Source organism: Myotis yumanensis, unplaced genomic scaffold (assembly GCF_028538775.1).
Source record: "Myotis yumanensis isolate MYYU_CA2020_CCGP unplaced genomic scaffold, mMyoYum1.0.hap1 SCAF_1, whole genome shotgun sequence".
NCBI classification, from domain to species: Eukaryota; Metazoa; Chordata; class Mammalia; order Chiroptera; family Vespertilionidae; genus Myotis; species Myotis yumanensis.
In genome coordinates, this window is record NW_027223752.1 from 176074461 (window position 1) to 176097425 (window position 22965).

General features: G+C 38.5%; 1 protein-coding gene across 10 annotated transcripts in view; it reads right to left on the reverse strand.

Annotated features, from left to right (window-relative positions):
• Window positions 1-22965, reverse strand: part of BMPR1B (bone morphogenetic protein receptor type 1B) — a 373138-nt gene that overhangs the window by 51610 nt on the left and 298563 nt on the right. For 6 of the 10 annotated variants that reach the window (XM_070392526.1, XM_070392490.1, XM_070392517.1 and 3 more), the window contains one exon: window positions 8043-8202. In XM_070392526.1, the coding sequence (XP_070248627.1) occupies window positions 8043-8185 (143 nt within the window). In that variant the 5' untranslated portion in view covers window positions 8186-8202. Of the gene's footprint in view, window positions 1-8042; window positions 8203-20744; window positions 20879-22965 lie in introns of those variants that run through there. The other 4 variants (XM_070392498.1, XM_070392561.1, XM_070392534.1 and 1 more) reach the window with 3 other exon arrangements.

A 22965-nucleotide genomic window follows, 5' to 3' on the forward strand; every position in this document is an offset into this window, starting at 1 on the left:
TCGCAACTGCTGTCAGTGCTGGCCCCACTCGTACCCACTGCCAGCGCCGGCCCTGCTTGCACCCGCTGCTGGTGCCTGGCACCAGTCCCGATCACTCAGCGCCATCAGCGGGTGCAAGCATTGGCTGCCGGCCCCGATCGCCCCTGAGAGCTTCTCCACCTCCCCCTGCTCCTGAGGGGCCACTTGCACCCACTGCTGGTACCGGCCCCAATCGCTCCGTGCCATCAGCGGGTGTGAGCGGGGCCGGCTGCCATCAGCATGTGGGAATGGCAGTGGCAGGAGGGGGTGCTGCCAGAAGACAGGGGATGGGGGGCAGGAGTGCGGGGGATGGGCCAAGACCCATCCCTGTGTCTACTGCAGCCTCACAGCCCACAGTTCCTTTCAAGGTGCATGAATTCGTGCACTGGGCCCCTAGTAAAATTATAGAGAGGGGATGGAGAGGGAGGGAGAGAGACCCTGGAGAAAAGAGATAGTGTCCCACAGTCATCAAGTAAGGTAAGAATCAACTATGTTGTTGGAGTAAGAGCAAGAGGGTGAGAGAATATCAAGTGCATATTATCTGCAACAAAGCAAAAATAATTTATAAGCTTCTCATTGAAACCGCTAGCTAGAAAGGAAACTTGAAGGTGCTCTATGTATTGTTTTATTTTACTGAGAACAGTGTTTACAAGGTTTACCCAAGCCTTGGTCCTTTTAACTCTACTCTTATAGAAGCTTAAGAATTACTTGAGGACTTTCAACTCTCCAGCAAGCACAAATGTAAACAAAGCTATGCTCCAGTCAGAGCTGAACAGTCCCACCCCCCACTATGGGATGGCTGCTGAATGGCACAAGAGGCAACTAACTCCTCCCACTGGCCTGTCTGGACATCCTGCTCTCTGGCTGCCATGTTAAGCTTAGTTTTGACATGTGTTCAGTTATTGCCACATCATTCCCAGAGTGTTGAAAGTGATCACAACAAGAGATGAAGATCATGAAGAAAACAAAAGCAGCAATCATTTTAGACAAAATTGAAAGTAGCGCTATGTATACAGAAATGTAGGATCAATCATTTTATTCCAATAAGGACTACAAATTAAAAATACTGCCCCTGCCTGGCCGGTGTTGCTCAGTGGTTGAGAGTCAACCTATGAACCAGGAGGTCAAAGTTCGATTCCCAGTGCAGCCGGGTTGCAGGCTCGTTCCCCAGTAGGGGACGTGCAGGAGGCAGCCAATCAGTGATTCTCTCTTATCTTTTATATTTCTTTCCCCTTCCTTCCTCTCTAAAATCAATAAAAACATTTTTTAAAAAAATGCTGCCCCTGAGTTATAGGCAAAGAAAAGTAATTGACCAAATGGAACAAGAGTTGAATCCCAAAATGATCAATACTGAAATGCCTCTCCACATAATGTTAACTAATGAAAAGGCAAAGCATTTGAGAATTTAAAAGTCACATGAGGTCAAAGCAGTGATAACAACATTTTTGTTACAGCCCTTGGATGGCACTACAGGAGTGGTTCTCAACCTTCTGGCCGTTTAAATACAGTTCCTCATGTTGTGACCCAACCATAAAATTATTTTCGTTGCTACTTCATAACTGTAATGTTGCTACTGTTATGAATCGTAATGTAAATATCTGATATGCAGGATGGTCTTAGGTGACCCCTGTGAAAGGGTCGTTCAACCGCCAAAGGGGTCACAACCCACAAGTTGAGAACTGCTGCACTACAGATTCAAACTCCTTGGATCTGCCCAATATTCCAAAGGTAAACAAGTGTTTGTAACATCTAGAAAGATCATCAGGGAATAACTTCCACAAGAGATGCTGGGAATGCCCAAGTGAACTTGACTATCAATAAAGAAAGGGGTACACCTGGCTTCAAGTTCTGAGGGAACGAGTGCTACTCTTTTTTGGCAGGTGTGCACCCAGAACCTGCAAGGTTTGGCTCTTCTCGTTTATGATCGAATGCATCATAAACAGCCTTTGGGACCCCAATTTCTCATTAGTTCTTAATGGACAGTTGGAAATACATATGACTACTACTGTCCCCTTTCTCCAGCTCTTCCTCTGAGGCGTCAATATACGAGATGCCTTTTTATTACTTTATCCTCAAGGACGTGTAACTCTCATATGTCCTTCTGTCCTTCTCTGGCAGCCAAACAAGTGATTTAGCATTCTAGTCTGTTCTCAGTGAGGTACAAGATATTTTGAACCAGTCTCAATGTTCATATTCATAGAGCACTTGTATATTCTCACCCCCAAGACCTGATGCAGGTATCTTCACTCTCTCTCACCTGACTGCTCTGAGAGCCTTCCAGCAGGACTCCCTCGCTCCTCTCTCTGGATTCTGCCTGATAAACCTTGTTTTTCCTTCTCTGCTCAGAAATCTCCAATGGTTCCCTATATATGGTTTTAAAGAACCCAACGCTGTCACTTTCTATTAAGTCCAACAATGAATGGGCCACTTAACATTCTCATCTAGGACTGAGAGGCACAAAAAGAGAGTTCCTCCTTGTAAGAGACTTCATAAGCAAATTTGAAGTTATAGCCTCTTCCTACTAAATCACCAGTTCTGATGCAGGACCCACCACTCTCATTACTGCATTGGTTTGAACTCCACATCCACTAAAAATAAATAAATAGAGATCTTAAAGCTCAGTGTTCAGATGGCCTGGGCAGCAGTGGGATCAACGGGATGCAATGGAAGCTACATAAACAAATGAGAACAATGTGCACTTTAAACACTCAGAGACCCTGGGTCAGGAGCACCTGTCTAAAAACTCACACCACCACACTCAGCAAGGGCTTTCAAAGCCCTGGGTTAATACAAACTTTGTAAAAAGGCTCAAGGTCCCTAAGCTTTTCCTTCTACCCTTTGTGACTCTTCAAAGCCCAGCTGGAGACTCATCTAATTCCTCATGTAGGCAGCTTGGTGTCACTTACACATCCTTTGTGCGAACATCTGATGCGACTGATTACACCAGTAACCGCAGAAAACCGCCCAGGCAGGAGAATTTTTAGTCTGAACTCAATAAGATAAAGGAGAAAGTATTTAAAATTATCTCTGGAAAAGAGTAAAAAAAAATAAATTTTAGAAATGAATAAACTTGTGTGAGGGAGTAGAGGAACCTGAGAGAGGTGATGATTCAGTGACAAAAATGACTATTAAAGACCAAATTAAGTAAAACAAAGAAAAATATGTAAAGTGGGACCAGATTCTATGTAGAGAAAAAAATAAAGCAGGCTGAGATTACACTTGGTAGGACAGGAAAATGAGACAGAATCTTGGCATGGTGAAAGTCATGTAAAAAGAGTGATTGAAGGAGACTGTGCAGCTTTCCAGTGATAAGCAGTGATAGTCTGTGGTTCCAGGAGTAGCATCTGGAAATGGAATGGGAAAGATTAACAGTGTGAAATAACACCTGGAAGGATGTTTAGAAGACAGATATTATCGTGAGGGAGATATTACAACGGCTTCACTTCTTACTCTGAATTATGGATATTAAAAAGGCTCAATGCATGACATATTTACACCACATCCTCTAACATGCATGCCATCAGGCTGTGGAAATGGCACAGATTTTGGAAACACACACATCTGCACCTGATAGGAAACAAGGCCAAGAATGACTTTGGCCTTGGTGTTGGCTAGTAAATCGTTGATGGTACTCAGGAAGAATTTTAAAACCCTCTAAACTTGGCACAGGTTCTCTCAATTACTATGTGGGATTTCAGAATCTCTTAACTATGATGCACTCTTCATTTGGGCCACATTTTGGATTATTCTCTCTAGGAATGTGGGAGTGGTAATGAGCATGAGATCTACCTAGACACTCAAGCTTGGCTAAGATCTGCCTCATAGCCAACCAGACAGCTTAGACCAGCCCTTATCTAAGCCTCAAGCGAGGACACCCTTGTGTTTAGAAATTTCATACCTAGGAATGAGTGTCGTATTACTCAAAGGGTGCTCCCTTTCAAGTCAGCAAACAGCTTATTATTGGTCTGTGAGATTAACACAGAAATTGAAATTTGTATAGCAATACGTTTAGCTGTTGAATCTAATGGAAAAGAGAAAAAAGGAGCACATAATTTGTAAGTATTTTAAATTTATTTTTCTAATTAATCTATAATAAATTTTTATTGTATTTAGAAAAGTACCAGTGTACAAATTATTGGGAGTGCGGGGGTGGAGGAGGGAGGCTGTCTTTCAACAGAGATAGTTTGACAAGTACTGATTTGAAAGTCAATGAGTGTAACCTTGGCTTCCAGGAATGGGGGCACAAAGGCTGAACTTATTCTAGGGCTTAGGGCGAAGGACCACAAGTAGCCCCTGTGATTCACCCACAATTAATCTCTGTGCACAGGAGACTCAACTAGAGTCAATATATCATTAGCAAATAGATTTGCATTTTCACTTAAGAGTTAATATTCACTCCTTTGAGAGCCAGTGTCAGGCGTTGGCTTCTGGTCAAGGATTCAGGACTTTGGAATATTGGCCACAATTTTCTCATCATATCAGCACGAACAGTGACCTAGTAAAAAATTACTTAACCCCTCAGAGCCTCAGATTTCTCACCTGAAAAATGTAGATAATGTTACATTTTTTTTATAGGGAATGCTATAAAATAAACATGCTAGAGTTTATAAAAAATACTCAATAAGTATTAGTTTTCTATTGATGTCTACAAGTTAACTGATTCATGTTGACTGTCATGGTATATATCCATGTTTTTTGAGGGGTTCCATTGTTATTGTTGCTGGGGTTTTTTTTTTTTGGGTTGTAGTGGTGTTTTTGTTTTTGTTTTTTTGCTGTCATAAATCAAAGTTTGAAACCATATAATTCACAACCCATTCCCATCTGGCTTCCATTGCTACTTCCACATTAAATATTTCTAAACAGCAGTTATCAAGATCAATAAATGTGATTGCTGCATTTCAGTTCTTATCCTATTTGACCTCTAACAGCATCCTCCCTCTGTAAACTTGGCTTTAATGACACCAGACTTCACTGCTAATTCTCAGTCTCCTGGGAGAGCCTCCTTTACCCAAGCATGACATGCCTCAAGGCTGTCTTCCTCTGGTGGATTGGATTATTCTAGTATGGTTCTCAATTCTTCGTGCCCCACCCTAGACATAGTCTCGTGACTTTGAGCTTAACTATGACATATGATTTGTAAATGGAATGTTAGAGGACACAACACAAACAGAAGCTTTAAAAGTTTGCTCCCCCACACTCATGTGAGAAAGAATATGCCCTGGGTAGCTGCTGGTCCAAAAAGAATGGAGAAACATGTGGAGTAGGCCTGAGCTCAAGTAGCAGACTGAAGCCAAGCACACCCAATCCAGCATAGCTCAACACAATGGCAGCCCATTTGTAGAACAAGGAATTTTTTAAAAATAAAAATAAATAGCCCTAGCCGGTTTGGCTCAATGGATAGAGTGCCATGGCCTGTTGATGGAAGGGTCCCAGGTTCAATTCTGGTCAAGGGCACTTACCTCGGTTGCAGGCTCAATCCTTGGCCCTGGTCAGGTTGTGTACAGGGGGCAACCAATTGATGTGTCTCTCTCACATCCATGTTTCTCTCTCTCTCTGTCTCTCTCCCTCCCACTCTCTCTAAAAAACCAATGGAAAAATACCCTCAGGCGAGGATTAAAATAAATACATAAATAGTCTTTAGTTGTAAGCCACTATGATTTTGAACTTGTTCCATAGCAAAAACTGACTCACTCCCTCCCCAACCTTGTATCTGAGTTCCAAATCCACACCCTATGCCTACCCTTTGATATTTTCACTTGGATGTGTTAGAAACCTTAAACTCAACATGCCTAGATTGGAACCCAACTGTTTTCCTTTGTCCTTCTTCATTGAAAGGCTATACTATGCATCTAAATGTACAACCAGAAACGTGTGAAGCCCTCCCATATACAATTCACCAGCATAAAACTTTCCTTCTAAATAGCTCTCCAACACATCCACCTCTCCTGCACCAGCACCACCCTCGTACAAGATCATGTTCTCTCACACGAACTGTCCTTCCTGAATCCACTTTTCAATTTCCCTTACCTAACTGTTGTTGTTCTCAAATTCATTTTTGTTTCCTTCGAGTACATCCAAAACTCTGAAGAAAAGAAAATTTTTCAAAAAAGCTAATCGTCACTGTTTCTCCTGCTTAATTAAACATTAGCTTCCATGGCTTCCTGTGTTCTCAGGAATAAGACCAATATCTGTAACACAGCCCACGTGGCCACTGGCAATCGTTCCCTAGTCTCCAGGTTCAACTCCTTCCACGTCTCCTCCCCCTGCACTCTAAGAAAACCACGCTGCCCCTTCCCACACAGAGGACTTGCATTGCAGTTAACCCTGCCTGAACACTGTCCTTCCAATGAACTTAGGACACTTCGATGGCCTATAAGGAAAAAAGGACAAAAGACGTGAAATTGGGGTAGTTTTAGAAAGCCTGAACGTATGATCACCAGAACTATGATTTAAATGACACACACAGATTTGTTCTTAGTTACTAGAGACTCAGACAAAAAAGCAGTATAGCCCCCTAATATGCTTCCGCCTGCTAACTGTCTTCAGTAAACTTTGTAAAATTCCTGATACTTTTTCTATTCACTACAAAAAGGCACTGTCGCCCTAGCGGTTTGGCTCAGTGGATAGAGCGCCAGCGTGGGGACTGAAGGGTCCCGGGTTCGATTCCGGTCAAGGGCACATGCCAGGGTTGTGGGCTCGATCCCCTGTGGGGGGCGTGCAGGAGGCAGCCAATCAATGAGTCCCTCTCATCATTGATGTTTCTATCTCTCTCCCTCTCCCTTTCTCTCTGAAATAAATAAAAATAAATTTTAAAAAGGCACTGTTCCCCAGGAAATAGTGTCTGAGCTTAGAATCATTTTACCTCTCGAGACTCAGTGATCCCAACCTTGCTCTGTTGTACAAGAGCCAAGCTCTGAGGCCTCTCTGGATCCTAAATCCCTTACGTCCAATGGTAAGAAATAAGCATCCCCTACCATGCTCAGTTGTTTTTCTGATTAAAGGAAATATATCCTTAGGTGTATACCCCATTTCCCTCCCTGTCGCTCAGTTAATATCTCTTTCCTGAGCTATGTATTTCCTAACATACTGATAAGCTTATATGAGATCCACTTTGTAAGAAATAAAAAACAAAAAACGGGTTTCAGGAAGGAAAAATGCATTCAACTTCATGCTCCTTTCTGGATAATGAGGCCCCCACATGGCTGCCCAGGTGTCTGCCTGCACTTCTCACCCAGCAGCCGACTCCTTATTGGGTCCATTATCCTTCCTGAGGCAGACTGTGCTGCTCTGACATTTCACTTCTGAGACCTGCACTTGTCTGGCTACCTGGGCCCACTCGCCCTGGGCCACCCTGCCTATTGGGCTGTGCCTCTACCCCTTGCTGTCCTCACCCAGGAGAGAAAGTGCAGCTACACTGACCTGCGAAATGGATGCGGCTGCATAAAGATGTGTATGGAAGAAGGAGGCAAGCGTCCAGGTTCAAATGTTAGAAAATATTTATGCAAACAGAATTATCTGCTGAGGAGTGTATTGTCTAGTACTTGGACAATGTTTTTCCTATCATCTGGCAGACTCTCATAAGCCCTGTCACCATCCTGCTTCCCAGAGTCTGTTTCTGAATAAATCCTGGCAGCTTAGGAGTTCTTGCGAAAACACTAGCACCAGCAGCATGACAAATGGTAACAACAAAACAAAACCAAAAAACACACATTTGATACTCCCTGATGAATTAAGTTGGGGGATCAGGTCTTTTAAAAGAAAATAATTGGGTTTTGCTCCGTGACATGGAGCCTGGGACCTGTGCTCTATGTTTATTTTATGTGCATGTGTGATGTTTGGAGGAAGGAGAATCTCAGAGCAGCATTTCAGGAGAAATGCAACTCCTGGTTTCTCTAAATACAGGCACAACCCTGAGAGTCAGTGGGCTTGGGCACTGACTAAAACGTGCTCTTGGAAACATTGGCATACAAGTCTTTAGTAGGGACTTTCTGTTCACACAAGGTCTGAATAATGTAATGACCAACCTGCAAATATTGTTGACCGAGTCTTCCGGACAGTGGTGGTGGCATTTACAACGCAAGATCTTTGGACGAGCAGTGGGGGCTGTGCTGTCACCATCCTCTTTCTTGGTGCCCACATTTAATTTTCCTGAACTTCGCAAAAGCATGTTATCAAGGAAGTCTGCTGAAAAGGAGAAAGGGTAAGCATTTAAGCTTATGGCATAGCGAAGCCGAAGACTTTTGTTAAAGAATAATGTGACATCAAACAAAATATTGAATTTTCATGACATTTAAAGATTCAAACAGAAGACAGGTATTTTTATGTTTTTTTATATTAAAATTATACTCTATAAATAAGAGATTATATAGTTATAGGTAGCATATATAATTATATGTCTCATGTAGAATATGGAAATTCTCATGACTCTTTGATTAAATTACTATCTTGTATTTGGGCGCAAGGAGCTCAGTGAGACACCCTTATATAGATTAGTTTTATCTGTACGGTAATACTATGGGTAGATATTATCGTCCCCATATTCCCATGAGAAAATTAAGACTAAAAGTTGAAGTGATTTTCATACAACTAATAAATCACAAAGCCAGACACGGGGCAGGGAGAGGGCGGAGGTGGCACCGGGGTGAAGGCGGAGGAGGGAGCGCTGGGAACAGGCAGCGGAGCCTGGGCGGTGCCCTGCAGCTGGTGGTGGGCGGCCCCGGGCAGGACGCCGGTTTCCCCTGGCGACCAGGGCTGCTGCGGGGAAAATGTTCCCGGGGGGGGGGGGGGGGGGGGGGGGGGGGGGGGGGGCGCGTCCCAGCCCAGGCCTCATGGTGGGGAGGGCGGGGAGGGCGGGGGCCCTGGGCCGGGCCAGCCTGACTAGTACCACGAACTAGTACCGCCAGGGTCTCCGTGACCTCTGGCTGTGACCTCCGGGGTCACTGAGCCCAGGCCTCAGTTTCCCCGCTCCGCTGGAGTGGCCAAGAAGGGAAGCGTTCACGTCTCAGCACGCCCTGCCTAAAGAGTCTCTTGTAAAATGAGATCCGGGTGCAAAACTCAGCAACAGACCTGACAGTCTCCTCTCACACGCTCCATCCACCGCAGGAGAATCCGCGTGACAAAGAAAGAAACCAAAACGGGGCTCTTTCACTAGCGCCACCTGTCAGCGTTCAGCGCGGAGCTCTAACGGGACGAGCCCCTTCATCTCTCCCTATGGCAACACCTCGCAGCTCCCGTACCACGCAGGTTCGGATGAAGGGAAAAACCACCTACTGTTGGGACTAGACAATCTTGGGACCATGGATGGCGTGTGATAGCGCGACACCAACATTCGCCAGGAGCGGACATCGATTGGCCAGCGGGATGCATTTACCCCTTTAAGAAAGTCTGTTACCTTCACAAGCAAACGTCTGAGCCTCTAGTTTAGCTTTTAGGCAAAGAAATAGTTTAAACGATCCATTTGGAAGCTTAAAAGGATCTTTGAAGCCGAAGTTGCTCCTCTTAAAATGAAGGCGGACTTGCCGCTTCGGAGGCTTGGGGCGCCGTCCCTGTAGGACACGCGCCGACGCCACGGGTGACGGCCACGGTGTCCGCACAGGAGCCTCCGTGGCACGGCCGCCGGGCCCGCGCGCCCCGGCACTACATTTTGGCAGCAGCATCGTTAGACATTTATCACATAATATGAACATGCCAGCTTCTAAGACACGGGCTCCCTCCGGGACGCTCGGGGGCTACAGGGTCACTGTGACCGCGTAACCGTATTGCACAGTTTATAACAAACATAAATACTGGCTATTCTAGATTTAAATACAAAATACATGTCCTATAGCTTTAAATCTAAAAAAAAAAAAAATATCACAAAGCCAGCATTTAAACCTAGATTATTTGGCCCCTAAAACTCTCTTTCCAGGAGTCTCTTTACTTAGGAGTCTGTATTTTAGGTATAATATGTATTTCTTAAACAAATTATTTGAAATATTTAACCTGAAAAACTGGGTAGGAAGATGAAAACTTATCATTAAGGTACATTTCAAAAGATACATCTTCCCCATCAGTTTATGCAAAAGTTACTCATGCAAATGCTACTCATATTAGTATCAATGAGTCTACATTTTGATGGAAGACACTCCAGTTGACATGATCTCTACAGTCAGATATTCTGGGGTCAAAATTAGGCTTTGCGATGTATCAGTTAGTTGACCTCAGGCGACTTTATAAATAATCTCATTGTGTCTCATTTCCTTACCTTTAAGAGGAAGATACTTACAAGCACCTACCTCATGTCCAGTTTAGAATATATATGTTACATAGTAATACTTAATAAATGTTAGTTGATATTATATAAAATAATTTTTTTCACATTTTAAATAGTGAGACAATGTTTCATTATGTAACATAGTTTCCTTATTTTCCTTCTTCACTACCACTGCTTCTGGAAAGAAATTATGTCTGAGAAGGACGCACGCATTAATCGATATTGTATGTTTCTAGACATTGGGGTAAAAGCTTTCAACATGCAATATCACTGCACAAATTGTCACCCTGAGCAATGTTTGATTGTAAATCTCTCTCAGCACATGCAGCTGGCCTTTAATTAAATCAAATTTCAACAAAAATATTATCTAACAGATTGTAAGGCTAAAGAAATAAAATTCTAGGCCTAAGTGCAATATACAAAATAGAAGTGAGCAGTGTGCATGTGTTATTTTTAAAAACTGAAAATAGATGCCTTCAGCCATTGGTATAGCAGAAAATGAAAAATTTAGAAAAAGATCTGTGGTGATTTTTCCTGATTTTCTGTATATTAAGCTAATTAATTGAATTCTGGTTCTCAATACTACTAATGTTATGGCCTGAATTACCTCAAAGTAATACAAAGTGATGCAAATGAGATATTTTCAGTCTATACCAGACCCCATGTCTTCGAAGTTATAAACAAAATAATAAAATTTCATTTATTGTGAATATGCCTACTTAAAATATGTAATGGGTACCTATCCTGTTCCAGGCATAGCCTGTAAGTAGAATAAACTAAACATACACTGAATTAACCATTTGGTGAGAAAAGTTATTAAATGAAATGTTTACATAGGATGGTCTACATTAGAAAGGAAATATCCTCATACTATTGGAAATAAGATGTTGATTTGTAAGAAACATTTTAAAGGAGTCACAATTAAAATTTATTTAAATTAAAGAATGATATAAGATTCAGCTATGAGAAAATTCTTTGCAATATTGCTTAAAACAACCTGTTTAAAACAGGAGATAAGTTAGATCTCTAAAATGAGATTCCTATGAAACAATTAAAATGTTGCTATAGAAGAATATTTGTTGACAAGAAAGACTATTAAAATGTAATTTTTGTTGAAAAAGGTAGATTTACAGGGTCCTGTCCTTTTGAACAAAAATTTTATTTTTATAACAGCAAAAGGGGCTAAAAAAGGAACCTACAATGTAAAAGAGATAAAGAGAAGATACTAGCAATAAAAACCTAGAAAGCAGAAACTGATTTTCTTATCCTCACCCAAGAATATGTTTATTGATTTTAGAGAGAGAGGAAGAGAGAGAGAGAAACATCGATCAGTTGCCTCCCTAAGTGCCCCAACTAGATTGAACCTGCAACCTAGGTATGTGCCCTGAATGGGAATTGAACCCATAAGCTTTTGGTGTACAGGATGATGCTCCAACCAACTGAACCACTGAACCAGGGCCAGAAATTAATTTAACAAAGCCCCAAATGCTGATCTTCTAAGACAAAGGTGGAAAAAAGCCAAGAGTCAAAATAATTTTACCACTCAACCCAGAAGTCTCCATACTGGTACCACAAATTAGTTTTGGAAGTGAGAGAGAAGGGAGTATTGAAAACAGGAGGAAGCTTAAATCTATTTTAGAAGTTGTTAGAACTTCAGCTATCTTGTCGCAGTCCTTAGAGGCCAGTAACCTTCCTCCCCCACCCCTGCAGAAGACTGGACAGGTGAACCTGATATATACATCACAGAGATGCAAAAGAAACCATCAACCAAATGAAAAGGGAGCCCACTGTGTGGAATAATGTATTTGTCCATCATCTGATACATGGTTAATTTCCAAAATATGTAAAGAACTCATACAACTTGACAAAAGGAAGTCAAACAATCCAATTAAAAAATGGGCAAAGGACCTCTATAGACACTTCTCCAAACAGGACATACAGATGGCCAAAAGACATATAAAAAATGCTCAAAGTCATTAATCAGCAGAGAGATTAAAATTAAAACAATAATGAGGTATCAAACATCTCATACCCACCAGAATGGCTCCCATCAACAAATCAACAAATGACAAGGATGTGGAGAAAAGGGAACCCTAATACACTGCTGGTGGGAATGCAAGCTGGTGCAGCCACTACAAAAAACAGTATAGAATTTCCTAAAAAAATAAAAAATGGAACTCTCATTTGATCCAGTGATCCCCACTCCCAGGAATCTATCCTAAGAATCTTGAAACATCAGCCAGAAAGAATATATGCAGCACTATTTACAATAGCTGAGATCTGGAAACAGCCCAAGTGCCCACCAGTAGATGAGTGGATAAAAAAGCTGTGGTACATTTACATAATGGAATACAATGCAGCTGTGAAAATGGAGTTTCTCTTACTGTTGAGACAGCATGGAGGGACCTGGAGAGTATTATGCTAAGTGAAACAAGCCAGTCAGAGAAAGGCAAGTATTACATGATCTCACTCATATGTGGAATCCAATGAACAAAATAAACTGATGAATAAAACAGATCCAGAGACATAGAAGCATGGAACAGACTATGGAATCTCAGAGGGAAAGGGGAGGTTTGCAGGAGGAAGAGGTTAACCAAAGAACTTAAATGCATACATGCATAATCCATGGACACAGACAATAGTGTGGTGAGAGGAGGTGCAGGGTAGAAGGGGTCAATGGGAAAAAAAGGGGGACATCTGTAATACTTTCAATGATAAAGATACATTTTTAAAAAAGACAAAACACATCAGCTAAGACATGAAAATGGCAATTAAATGCTTGACAAAGAATAATCATTTTATAAAGATATGAATTCAGTCTGATAATAGTGATGCTGAAGTAAGAGCTAGAAGGTAAGACAAAGATATGTATTTATGATAATGGTGAATATCCAGATGAAGAATAGAGTAGCAGTAATGAAGATATATCCCACATATCAAATGTCCAATTATCAAAATATATTTTTCACATTTTATTATATTTTTAGTGTCCTTCCATTTGAAACACAACAAAGGCAGACTTTAATAGATAAAAAACTTTGATTTAGTAAGCTCACTAAGATAATGTAAGGTCTTTATTAATTCTCATGCTACTTAATTTTGTGTTAAATTTTATAGAAAAGCTAATCATTGAAACAATTGGAAGATGACTAACCATTAAAGAAACATTAAGTATAATTTAGTACATTTTATTTTCTAAACTAGTACGTTAAATCTTCAAAAGATTTTTCCACCAAGGAAAGCTAAAGAGCGAACGGCTTCTATTTAATTAAATTGAACAGAATTTCAACAAAATTGATTATTTCTTCCCAACAGCACTCTGGGCAATTGCAGCTTTTTAAATATTTAATAATAGAATTATTAATAAAGCTGACAGGAAAACGTAAAGGAAAAATACTGAGAAAAGTCAGACTTTGTAGAAATTCCTACGGAATAAATCCTACACTGAATGAGTCACTCTTTAGGAGCTCTTCGCATATGTCACCTTCCTTCTCTCTCCTCCCTCACTCCTCCTCTCTCTCATGACCAATCTTGAGTCCCATAGTGTGAATCCAGACATTTCAGATGCATCCTGTTTAGATTAGCTGGTTACATTATAACCCAGGGAGTTAACTATCCAAATTACTAAGATAATACAAAGTAGGGCATGTGGAAGCCAATGTAAATTGGTTCTCGTTTTTCAAAGGACCACTAGTCTTTTAGGAATAAATGAACCACAAAATCACTTCCAGACATGTGTGCTTATCTGTGTGTGTACTCTTAATGAATCACAACTAAATTATATTACTTAGGACTTCCATATATAAGAGATTTACAGATTCCCAGGCAAATTAATCAAACTTCATGAAATAACCTAATAATTAGCATGCAATAATGTGACTTTCATTCAATTACAAAGGTTAAATAGAAAGTTATTTTTCTTGAATGTTGAATATCTTCTCTGGGATATATGTTATAGTTCTATACATGTTTTCAGCTGCTTTGTGTATAGTTACATGAAGTTTTTTATGGCATCTCTTCTTGCATAAGTTAGGAAATAAGGCAGAGTTTCTTTAAACTACTTATTTGGAATTAGTGGACAATTATTAGCTAGAAACCTGGTATAAACAATAAAATAACTATTTTTGATGTATAAACTTAATAAATAAGTTTATTTTTAAAATATTCCTATATAGTTTATGATATTATGAACTCTTCCATATGATTTTTACAAAAGAAAATGGAACAAGATTTTTTTTCCCAGAAAAATCAGAGACAAAAGTGAAATGCTAAAAAAATGTACAATTCAACTACAACTCTACAACTAATAAATTTTAAATTCTATATTCATCCATTAGATCCCAAAATGTTTTGGCTATATTTAATTTTGATTATTTTTTTTCTCAGTAACATTTTTATCACTGCAAATATACCATAAGTGAGACATTTTTAGTTTTTATGTGTCATAGTGAAGAGAACATCAGAATCCATTGCCAACATTAAAATACATAGAGAGCAATCTTTATGAACAACAAAGGTAATGTAAGGAAAATTAAGTATCAATACAGAATATGGTTAGAAATGAATTTGAGTTATCAAAATTCATTTAAAAATGACATTATTATTTTGTGCCACAGGATCTACTTAGTAATTGTTTTCCTTCATTTTCTTTTTTGCTTATTTTTTAGCTCTCTGAATATATAAAAAAGTAGTAAAATTTTGTGTCTTCACTGTTCTATCCCCTCTACACCAGAGGGCAGGCAAGGAGCAAGAAGAGAAATTGCAATTCTTATCACACTAGTTTGCACTTAAGTATTTTTGGTAAAAAGATGAATGGAAGAAAATTTTGAAAGTCCTGGACTGGCCAGCAATGCTTTGGGAATGATTCTTTCTACCCCTAGCTATCGTGTATGATAATAAATGACACGAAGCAATGCCTATTTCCTTTCTTAACTAAAACTGGTTTAAATGCATTTGTTAAAAACAAGAGTCTATAATAAACAGGAATAAAACTTAAATCAGAGCTTAAAAATAATGTTAATTTTAAAAATAACTTTTAGTGATCTTAAATAAGAACACTTAATAGATAACTAATTTTTATTTTATCACTTAAATCTTGAATCATTTCACTCAATTTGATGATTTAATTTACTGTCTATTAAGCTTCCTCAATTTTCATTGCTTAACCTGTTTTTATTTTATTAACACATTTTCAAATAAATTTTTATGTTGTAATAAAAACTTTATATATATATATATGTATATATATATATATACACACACACACATATACATATAAACAACATGAAACCCAATGATTACTACAAAGTTAGGAAATGTGCCTAATTTTTTTGAAAAGTAACAAAATATAAATACAATTTTGATTCAAAAATACCAAAGCAAAATCACATCCTATATAATAATCCTATATAATAAAAGAGTAATATGCAAATTGACCCAAATGGCAGATCGACAGGTCACCATGACATGCACTAACCACCAGAGGGCAAACGATCAACGCAGGAGCTGCCCCCTGGTGGTCAGTGTACTCCCACAGGGGGATCTCTGTTCAGCCACAAGCCAAGCCTCTCCCACCTCCTCAGCAGCACTAAAGATGTCCAACTGATGGCTTAGGCCCGCTGCCATCAGTCGGACATCCCCCAAGGGCTCCCAGGCTGCCAGAGGGATGTCTGACTGCCAGCTTAGGCCCAATCCCCCAGGGAGCGGGCCTAAGCCAGCAGGTGGACATCCCCCGAGGAGTCCTGGACTACGAGAGGGCGCAGGCTGTGCTGAGGGACACCCCCGTCCCTCAAAGTGCATGAATTTTCATGCACCGGGCCTCTAGTATATTATAAGGGAAGGTTATACTTTCTTATTATTAACTGTAATGTTACCTGCATGGAAATCTTTCTTCTTCAAGAGTTTCAGGAGTCAGAGGAAAGAGGGACAAGGGAAGGTGAAGGGGGATGAAATGTTGGGTGAGAAAGCAGTATCAGGTGTGTTCCCCGAGCAGTAGATGCAGACTTGACCAGGATAGAGTATAAAACAGACAGAACAGTTCAAACCCAGTTCAGCTACTTCCCTGCTCTGTGGCCTAAGCAAGTCACTTAACCTTCCTTACAGAGGATGTGGAGAGTGGCAGCACTCATCTGTTTGCTATGAAAACTGCATGAGATAGTCCAAGAAAAGCACCTACTATATTCCCTGAACATAGTAAGAGAGAATCGTTGTTTTTTTGGGCAGCAGAAACTTGCTATTCCTATTTTTGTTTGTTTAATTCTTCAGATTTTTCTCTTTTCCTATTTTATTTTATTTTTTGTTCCTCTGGTCCCTGGTCACTCATCTATATATATAAAAGGCTAAGTGACCAACCGTACATCAGTCCTACCACCCAACTGACTGGCCGGCTGGTACGTATGACGCACACTGGCAATTTAAAAATAAACGTTGACTCGTGCATGCGCAATATATACATAGCTCTCAGAATGGATACTACTGAAATCCTCCGTGAAATGATTTGTAACGAATCTATTTTTGAAGCTGCCTTTATCTATAGATAATATTAAAAATATATCTAAACATGCAATTCTTTGTCCTAAAAATGAGCACGTTCATAAATTAAATAAAGAAATTTTGGATATACTCGATGGAGAATTTCACACCTATTTGAGTGATGATTCCATCGATTCAACAGATAATGCCAAAAAGGAAAATTTTCCATTGAATTTCTTAATAGTATTAATCCTTTGGAAATGCTGTGTCATAAATTAAAATTGAAAGTAGGTGCAATCATCATGCTACTGAGAAATCTTAATAGTAAATGGGATCTTTGTAATGGTACTAGATTTATTATCAAAAGATTGTGTCCTAAGATAATCAAAGCTGAAGTATTAACAGGATCTTCGGAAGGAGAAGTTGTTCTGATTCCAAGAATTTATTTGACCCCATCTGACACTGGCCTCCCATTTACATTAATTCAAAGACAGTTTCCCGTGATGCCAGCATTTGTGATGACTATCAATAAATCACAAGGACAAACTCTAGAGAGAAAAGGAATATTCCTACCTGAACCCATTTTCGGACATGCTCAGTTATAAGTTGCTTTCTCTCGAGTTCGAAGAGCATGTGACATTAAAGGTAAAGTTGTAAATACTTCATCACAAGGGAAATTAGTCAGCACTCTGAAAGTGTTTTTACTCTTAATGTGGTATACAGGGAGATATTAGAATAAGTTTAATCAATTTATCAGTCATTATTTTTATCAATGTTGTTTTTACACCATGTTTTTGTTATTTTTATATCATGTTTTTGTTATTTTTATATCATGTCTTTGTTGTTGTTATATCATGTCTTTGTTATTGTTATATCATGTTGTTATTGTTTATTTATTAACCAATTTACATATTATTTTCATATACATTTTATTAATTTTCTTTAATCTCTGACATTTCTATTATAGAGAAAAGGCAAATAGCAATATTAAAATATTTCTTCTAATTGATTTCCTTTCAATGTGCACAAATCCGTGCACCGGGCCACTAGTCTCCTATATGTTTCTACTTCTCTTCCTTTTCTTCTTCAAATATATTACTTCATTTTATTTTATTTTACTTTCCCTTTTTTTCTAGATTCATCACTGTGAGCAAAAGTCTATAAAAATACAGAGCCTTTTGGTTTAAGAAACATTGAAAATTTGTTCAGAGCCAACTAATGTGTTGTTATTAATTTTTTCTTTTCCTGTGGTACATTCATTTATTTAGCAAGTAATCATAAAACCTATTCCATCTACATAACATAATGGCCCCGAGCACTGGAAGTATCCTCAATAAAATAATAATTTTGCTGGTGAGACAAATCAACTACACATGGGACATGGTAAGAAAAATCAACTACATATGGAAACCCAAAAATAGTATATGAAAACAATAATATAGATGTCACAATGCCACTTACAATTATCAAATGTAAGGAAGTCCTAGGTAGGAGTGCATAGAAGGAAAGATTACTATGGGTGGCAGTAATCAACCACAATCTTTTATGGAAAACATAAGCAGCAAAACCAGGGAGACAAAAGGACAGTTTTTCATTTCAGTGGTTCATTGTTAACACTATTGAGTAGGTTAAGAAAAACACATTTAGTTTTAACATGCTGGAGATGTGCTGGCTGTCTATAGACACTGGGGCTTTTATCATCAAGTATTTCTACATGTTTCCATTTAATGGCAATTGTTTCTCTTTTCACCACACACATCCACATTACCACATCACTCAGGTTCTGCAGAATAATCATGTTTTCAACATTTTACCAGTATATCTTACAAACCCTGCCAAGAGGCTCCAAACCACCTGGATAAAAAGTGAAACCTTCTATCATTCAAGTGTTTCGTTGTATGGGATACTAGATTAGGACCTGTGCAAATCATGGAAAGATTAAATAGATTACATAAATGTGAACAGACAATATAGACACTTATATTTGTTGGTTTTATAGGCAACTGCTACAGAGTTCTGAGCCTGAGTATGCATAATAATCTATTATGATAGCAATGACAGTACTTTGGTTATCACACATACAATCTTTAAAGGTAAAACAGCAGTTAACCTTTCCCTCAGATGTTAAGATGCTTTTGAATTTGGAGAAAATCATCCAAAATGTTCAAACAAACTAAAAATCTTTGAAAATATTCCAAACACAACATGAGTATAAGTAGTTCAATAAAAGCATCAATATAAGAAATAAGGGGCTTGACAAGCAAGTAGCCACAATGTTTAAAGATAATTTAACATCCAACTCAATCTATACCCACCAAATAGGATAATCATAGCTGACAGAACGATTAAAAAATTCTAAATATCTCTGTTTTTAAAAATATTAAATGTGTCTGGTCAAATCCACATTGTTGGAAAAGAAAATGACACATGGTCTCTTCGACAATAATGTCAAAGACTTGGCAGCCTGCCAGGCCAGCCACTCGGGTTCTATTCAGAGACGTTTCTATCAATGCTCTGCTTCACAGAGTTCTGAAGCTAATCAAAGTAGATGTTCAACTTGCCCCCACACTAAAACGTACTCTGCCGCTTTGCAAAGCACTTCCAAGTCAGCCTGATGTGTAAAACTACTTTGAACAGACTCATATACGTAGAGAAGAGAAGTGACAATGAAGCCAGACAGACCAAAATGCAAATCACCATGTTCATGCCATTCTTTTTCCCCACAGAAAAAACCTGGAAAGCATTTAGGATCTCTCTGTTCCCCATACTGTCTGCATCCTCTAACTGAATAATTGTTAAAAAGCATTATCGACTTAAAAATACACACATAACACTATTTCAAGTGTTTAAATATTTGAGGCAAAAAATAAATATTTGAGGCATAAAATACATACATACTTTTAAAATATCACAGAATGCACTGTTATCAACTACTACCATCATCAATAAACTTAAAGATCTATCTCTGATGAAAAAATATGGAATAATGATAATCAGCAAGACTGGACAAAAAGCGTACACCTATGGATGAGGACAGTGGGGGGGTGGGGTAAGGGCAGAGGGTGGGGTGGGAATCAGGTGGAGGGGAGCTATTGGGGGAAAAAAGAGGAACAACGGTAATAATCTGAACAATAAAGATTTAATTAAAAAAATAAAATAAAAATAACAATGTGAATATTAGCATGCCATTATAGAGTTTTAAGAAAAAAAAATTCTAAACTAAATACACAACTGTTCAAAACCTGCAGTGCTATCTACTGGGCTTTGTTTACATTCATGTGCTTTGCTTCATAGAAAGTTTTCTAAGATAGACACCAAAAGTGACATGAATTACTAAAATCGCCTTCATTGCTGAGAATATACTTGACCTCACTAAAACAATTCCTAACCTTCCTGATCAAAAGTAAATGACTTAGTTACTTTATTTTTAAAACATTCATTTGTTTTAATATTCAGATCCTTAATTTATATTTTAACATATTTTTGCATTTTTAAAGGCCATATTTGCAAGAAAGCAACCTTGACTTTTATAATCCGTGAATTTAGTCATATGTCCTAGATAGCTGAAGAATTCACAGAGCCACAAACTAAGAATGGTTAAATTACACCCCAAGGACTTTACACAGCCACAACATTTAATTTTCACCAGGACAGTGTTGAAAATGTGTAGAAGCAAGCACACCACGTACTCCAACACAATGCAATGCAAAAGCTAAAGCAATATATGTGGACATTTCAGCTTGTAGTTTAGAAGTCAGCTAAATTATACAGTGCTGGGGCAGCTAAGTTAAACTGCATTTCCTTGCCATGTGATTTTTTGTGCATAAAATTTTTGACACCCCTCCCCCCGAATTTTTCTGTTTCACTCTCTATGCCAAGAAAAGACTAAATTCTATCATCTTCTTTTGTGCCTGTGCCAGAATTGGCTTAACTGATCTTGCTTACAATTTCTGGAGGGGAAAAACGAGCCTCTGTAAGATATAAAGCCTTTCCCACTACTCACATTTGATTTCTGTGCGCTTGATAGATCATTGCCAGGTTCCCTGGGATGAGACATGAGGAGGAGGCACAGAATTGCTAGGGGTTTCCACTAAAAAGACCAGCACCGTAGGCAGCACTAATCCTGCACCTGTGATGTGTTATTCAGCAGTTAAGCAATGCAGTCCAGACTGTGGTTGCCTAATACAGCTCAGCTGTTTTGCTCAGTACGCCCTTTGATTATAAGCTGGCAAGAGAGATTATTCCGGCCAGGCACTGAGCTATGTTCAGGATACATGGCATATGACAATGGAAAGGTAAAAGAGAAAGGAAACCTTAGAATCAAAAATAAAATAAATAAAAAGGAAGAAACCAAAAGAAAGTCAGTGACCACGGTGTATTATGTAACATTTCCAGATGGTTAAAAGCTGCTTCTGATTCTATGCAAGGCAGAAAAATAGATGACATTTGAATATCTAGAAATCTATTTTTTATATTATCCTTTGACATTCAGAAGGGTACTTGAACATGCAATTCCTAAGTTTATTTTTAAAATAAGCACAACCTCACAAATTGATCAGCTACATAAACATTTTTAAGAAGTTTACTTATACTAAATGTCAAACTTCTTTTATAATTTGGAGCCGTTCAAAATGTTAGGAAAAATGACAACTAAATGATTACCATTAATTTTGTCTTTTTATTAAATCCCACCATATCGACTTGCCTCATTAAATTTTTTTACATAAACTTTATGTTTCAGACACAACTATCCTATTAACCATGTATGGTAAAACAGCAAAAAAAAAACAAACAAAAAAAAAACAACAAACTTGTTTTAACCTAGCATAAAACTGCTACCAATCTAGATTAATTAAAGAAATATTTATCATATACAAGGCTGCCTACATAGCACTTTGGGTTTCACAGAGATGAAGAGGAAATGACTGCTATGCCCACAAACCTTAAAATCTAATTGGGAGAGTGGGAGAGAAGTTACCTTTTTTACTGTTGTTCTTTTGTCATAAAAAGGCTGCTGACGAATCACTCACACCAAAACTTTCACTGTTTCCTTTTACACTCTCTATAAACACAAAACCATCTGTCTCCCAGGCTAGTATCCATGCCATTTTAAATAAATAATCTAAAACCTTATCTAAAAAACAGATACCCTTTCCTAATAGCAGATGGTTTAAAAACCAAAAAAACATTCATTTATATATACAAAGAGTTGAAATTTTAAAAAATATCAATTTTAAAATGTAAATATAACTTAAATGTGTATATTAAAGAAAATGCTCAATATTTTATTTTTTCATTCATTAGATATTAATTCCCTGCTAAGCCAATCAGTCTATAAAAAATGTTATTAAGAAAATTCCATATGATACATACTAGATCAAAAGGAATTCCATGTCCATAAAAACATTCTCTTCCCATCAAAATCTGGCAAGTCTTATAGCTTTTCCCTATATTCAGACATTCATACATGCAGACGTTAGTGTTGGTGATACTGCATCCAAGTCCCTAGTCATACTCTGAGGCCAACCAAAGGAGGACCAAGATTTAAAAGGTATGCCACAAAATATATTAATATTCTCCTAACTATTCCCACAATCTGGTTTGAGCATCCAAAGTGAAATAGGATGGTTGAACTGGGTCTTGGGTATGTATTTATGTGACTAGCAATATACAGACTCCTGATATTTTAATATAAAAAATTTCCCCCAAATTATACTTAAATATTAAAATAGTGCTGAGATTCTGAAGCACCATCCACGTCCCTGTGATTTATAGGAATAAGAGGCCAAAGGACAATCTTGCTGACTCTGGGCAGAAACACTGAGGAAAGGTCTGAATTGAGACTACGTTAGAATAATGATTGTGTTCTCTTCAGTCTGAGTATGGCACACTTAGGAACACTCCGGCCTGATGCTGCTCAAGCTGTCCCTCTTTCGATAAACAAATGGCTTCAGTTTTCACAACATTCTCTAAAACCAATCTGTGTGTGTGTGTGTGTGTGTGTGTGTGTGTGTGTTTAATCATATAAAGCCTAGTAGACTCAGTGGCCCAGGCTCCAAAAAGCCTTATTGATCTTACCTTTAAATTTTCCTCATCCAATTTATATCTCTTCATGTATGCCAATAATGTACCTGCACATACATCATATTCTTGATCAAAATGTTTCCTTCTTCCACTTTTAAATAATTATCAGTATGGGATTTCACAATAAACAACCAAAAAAA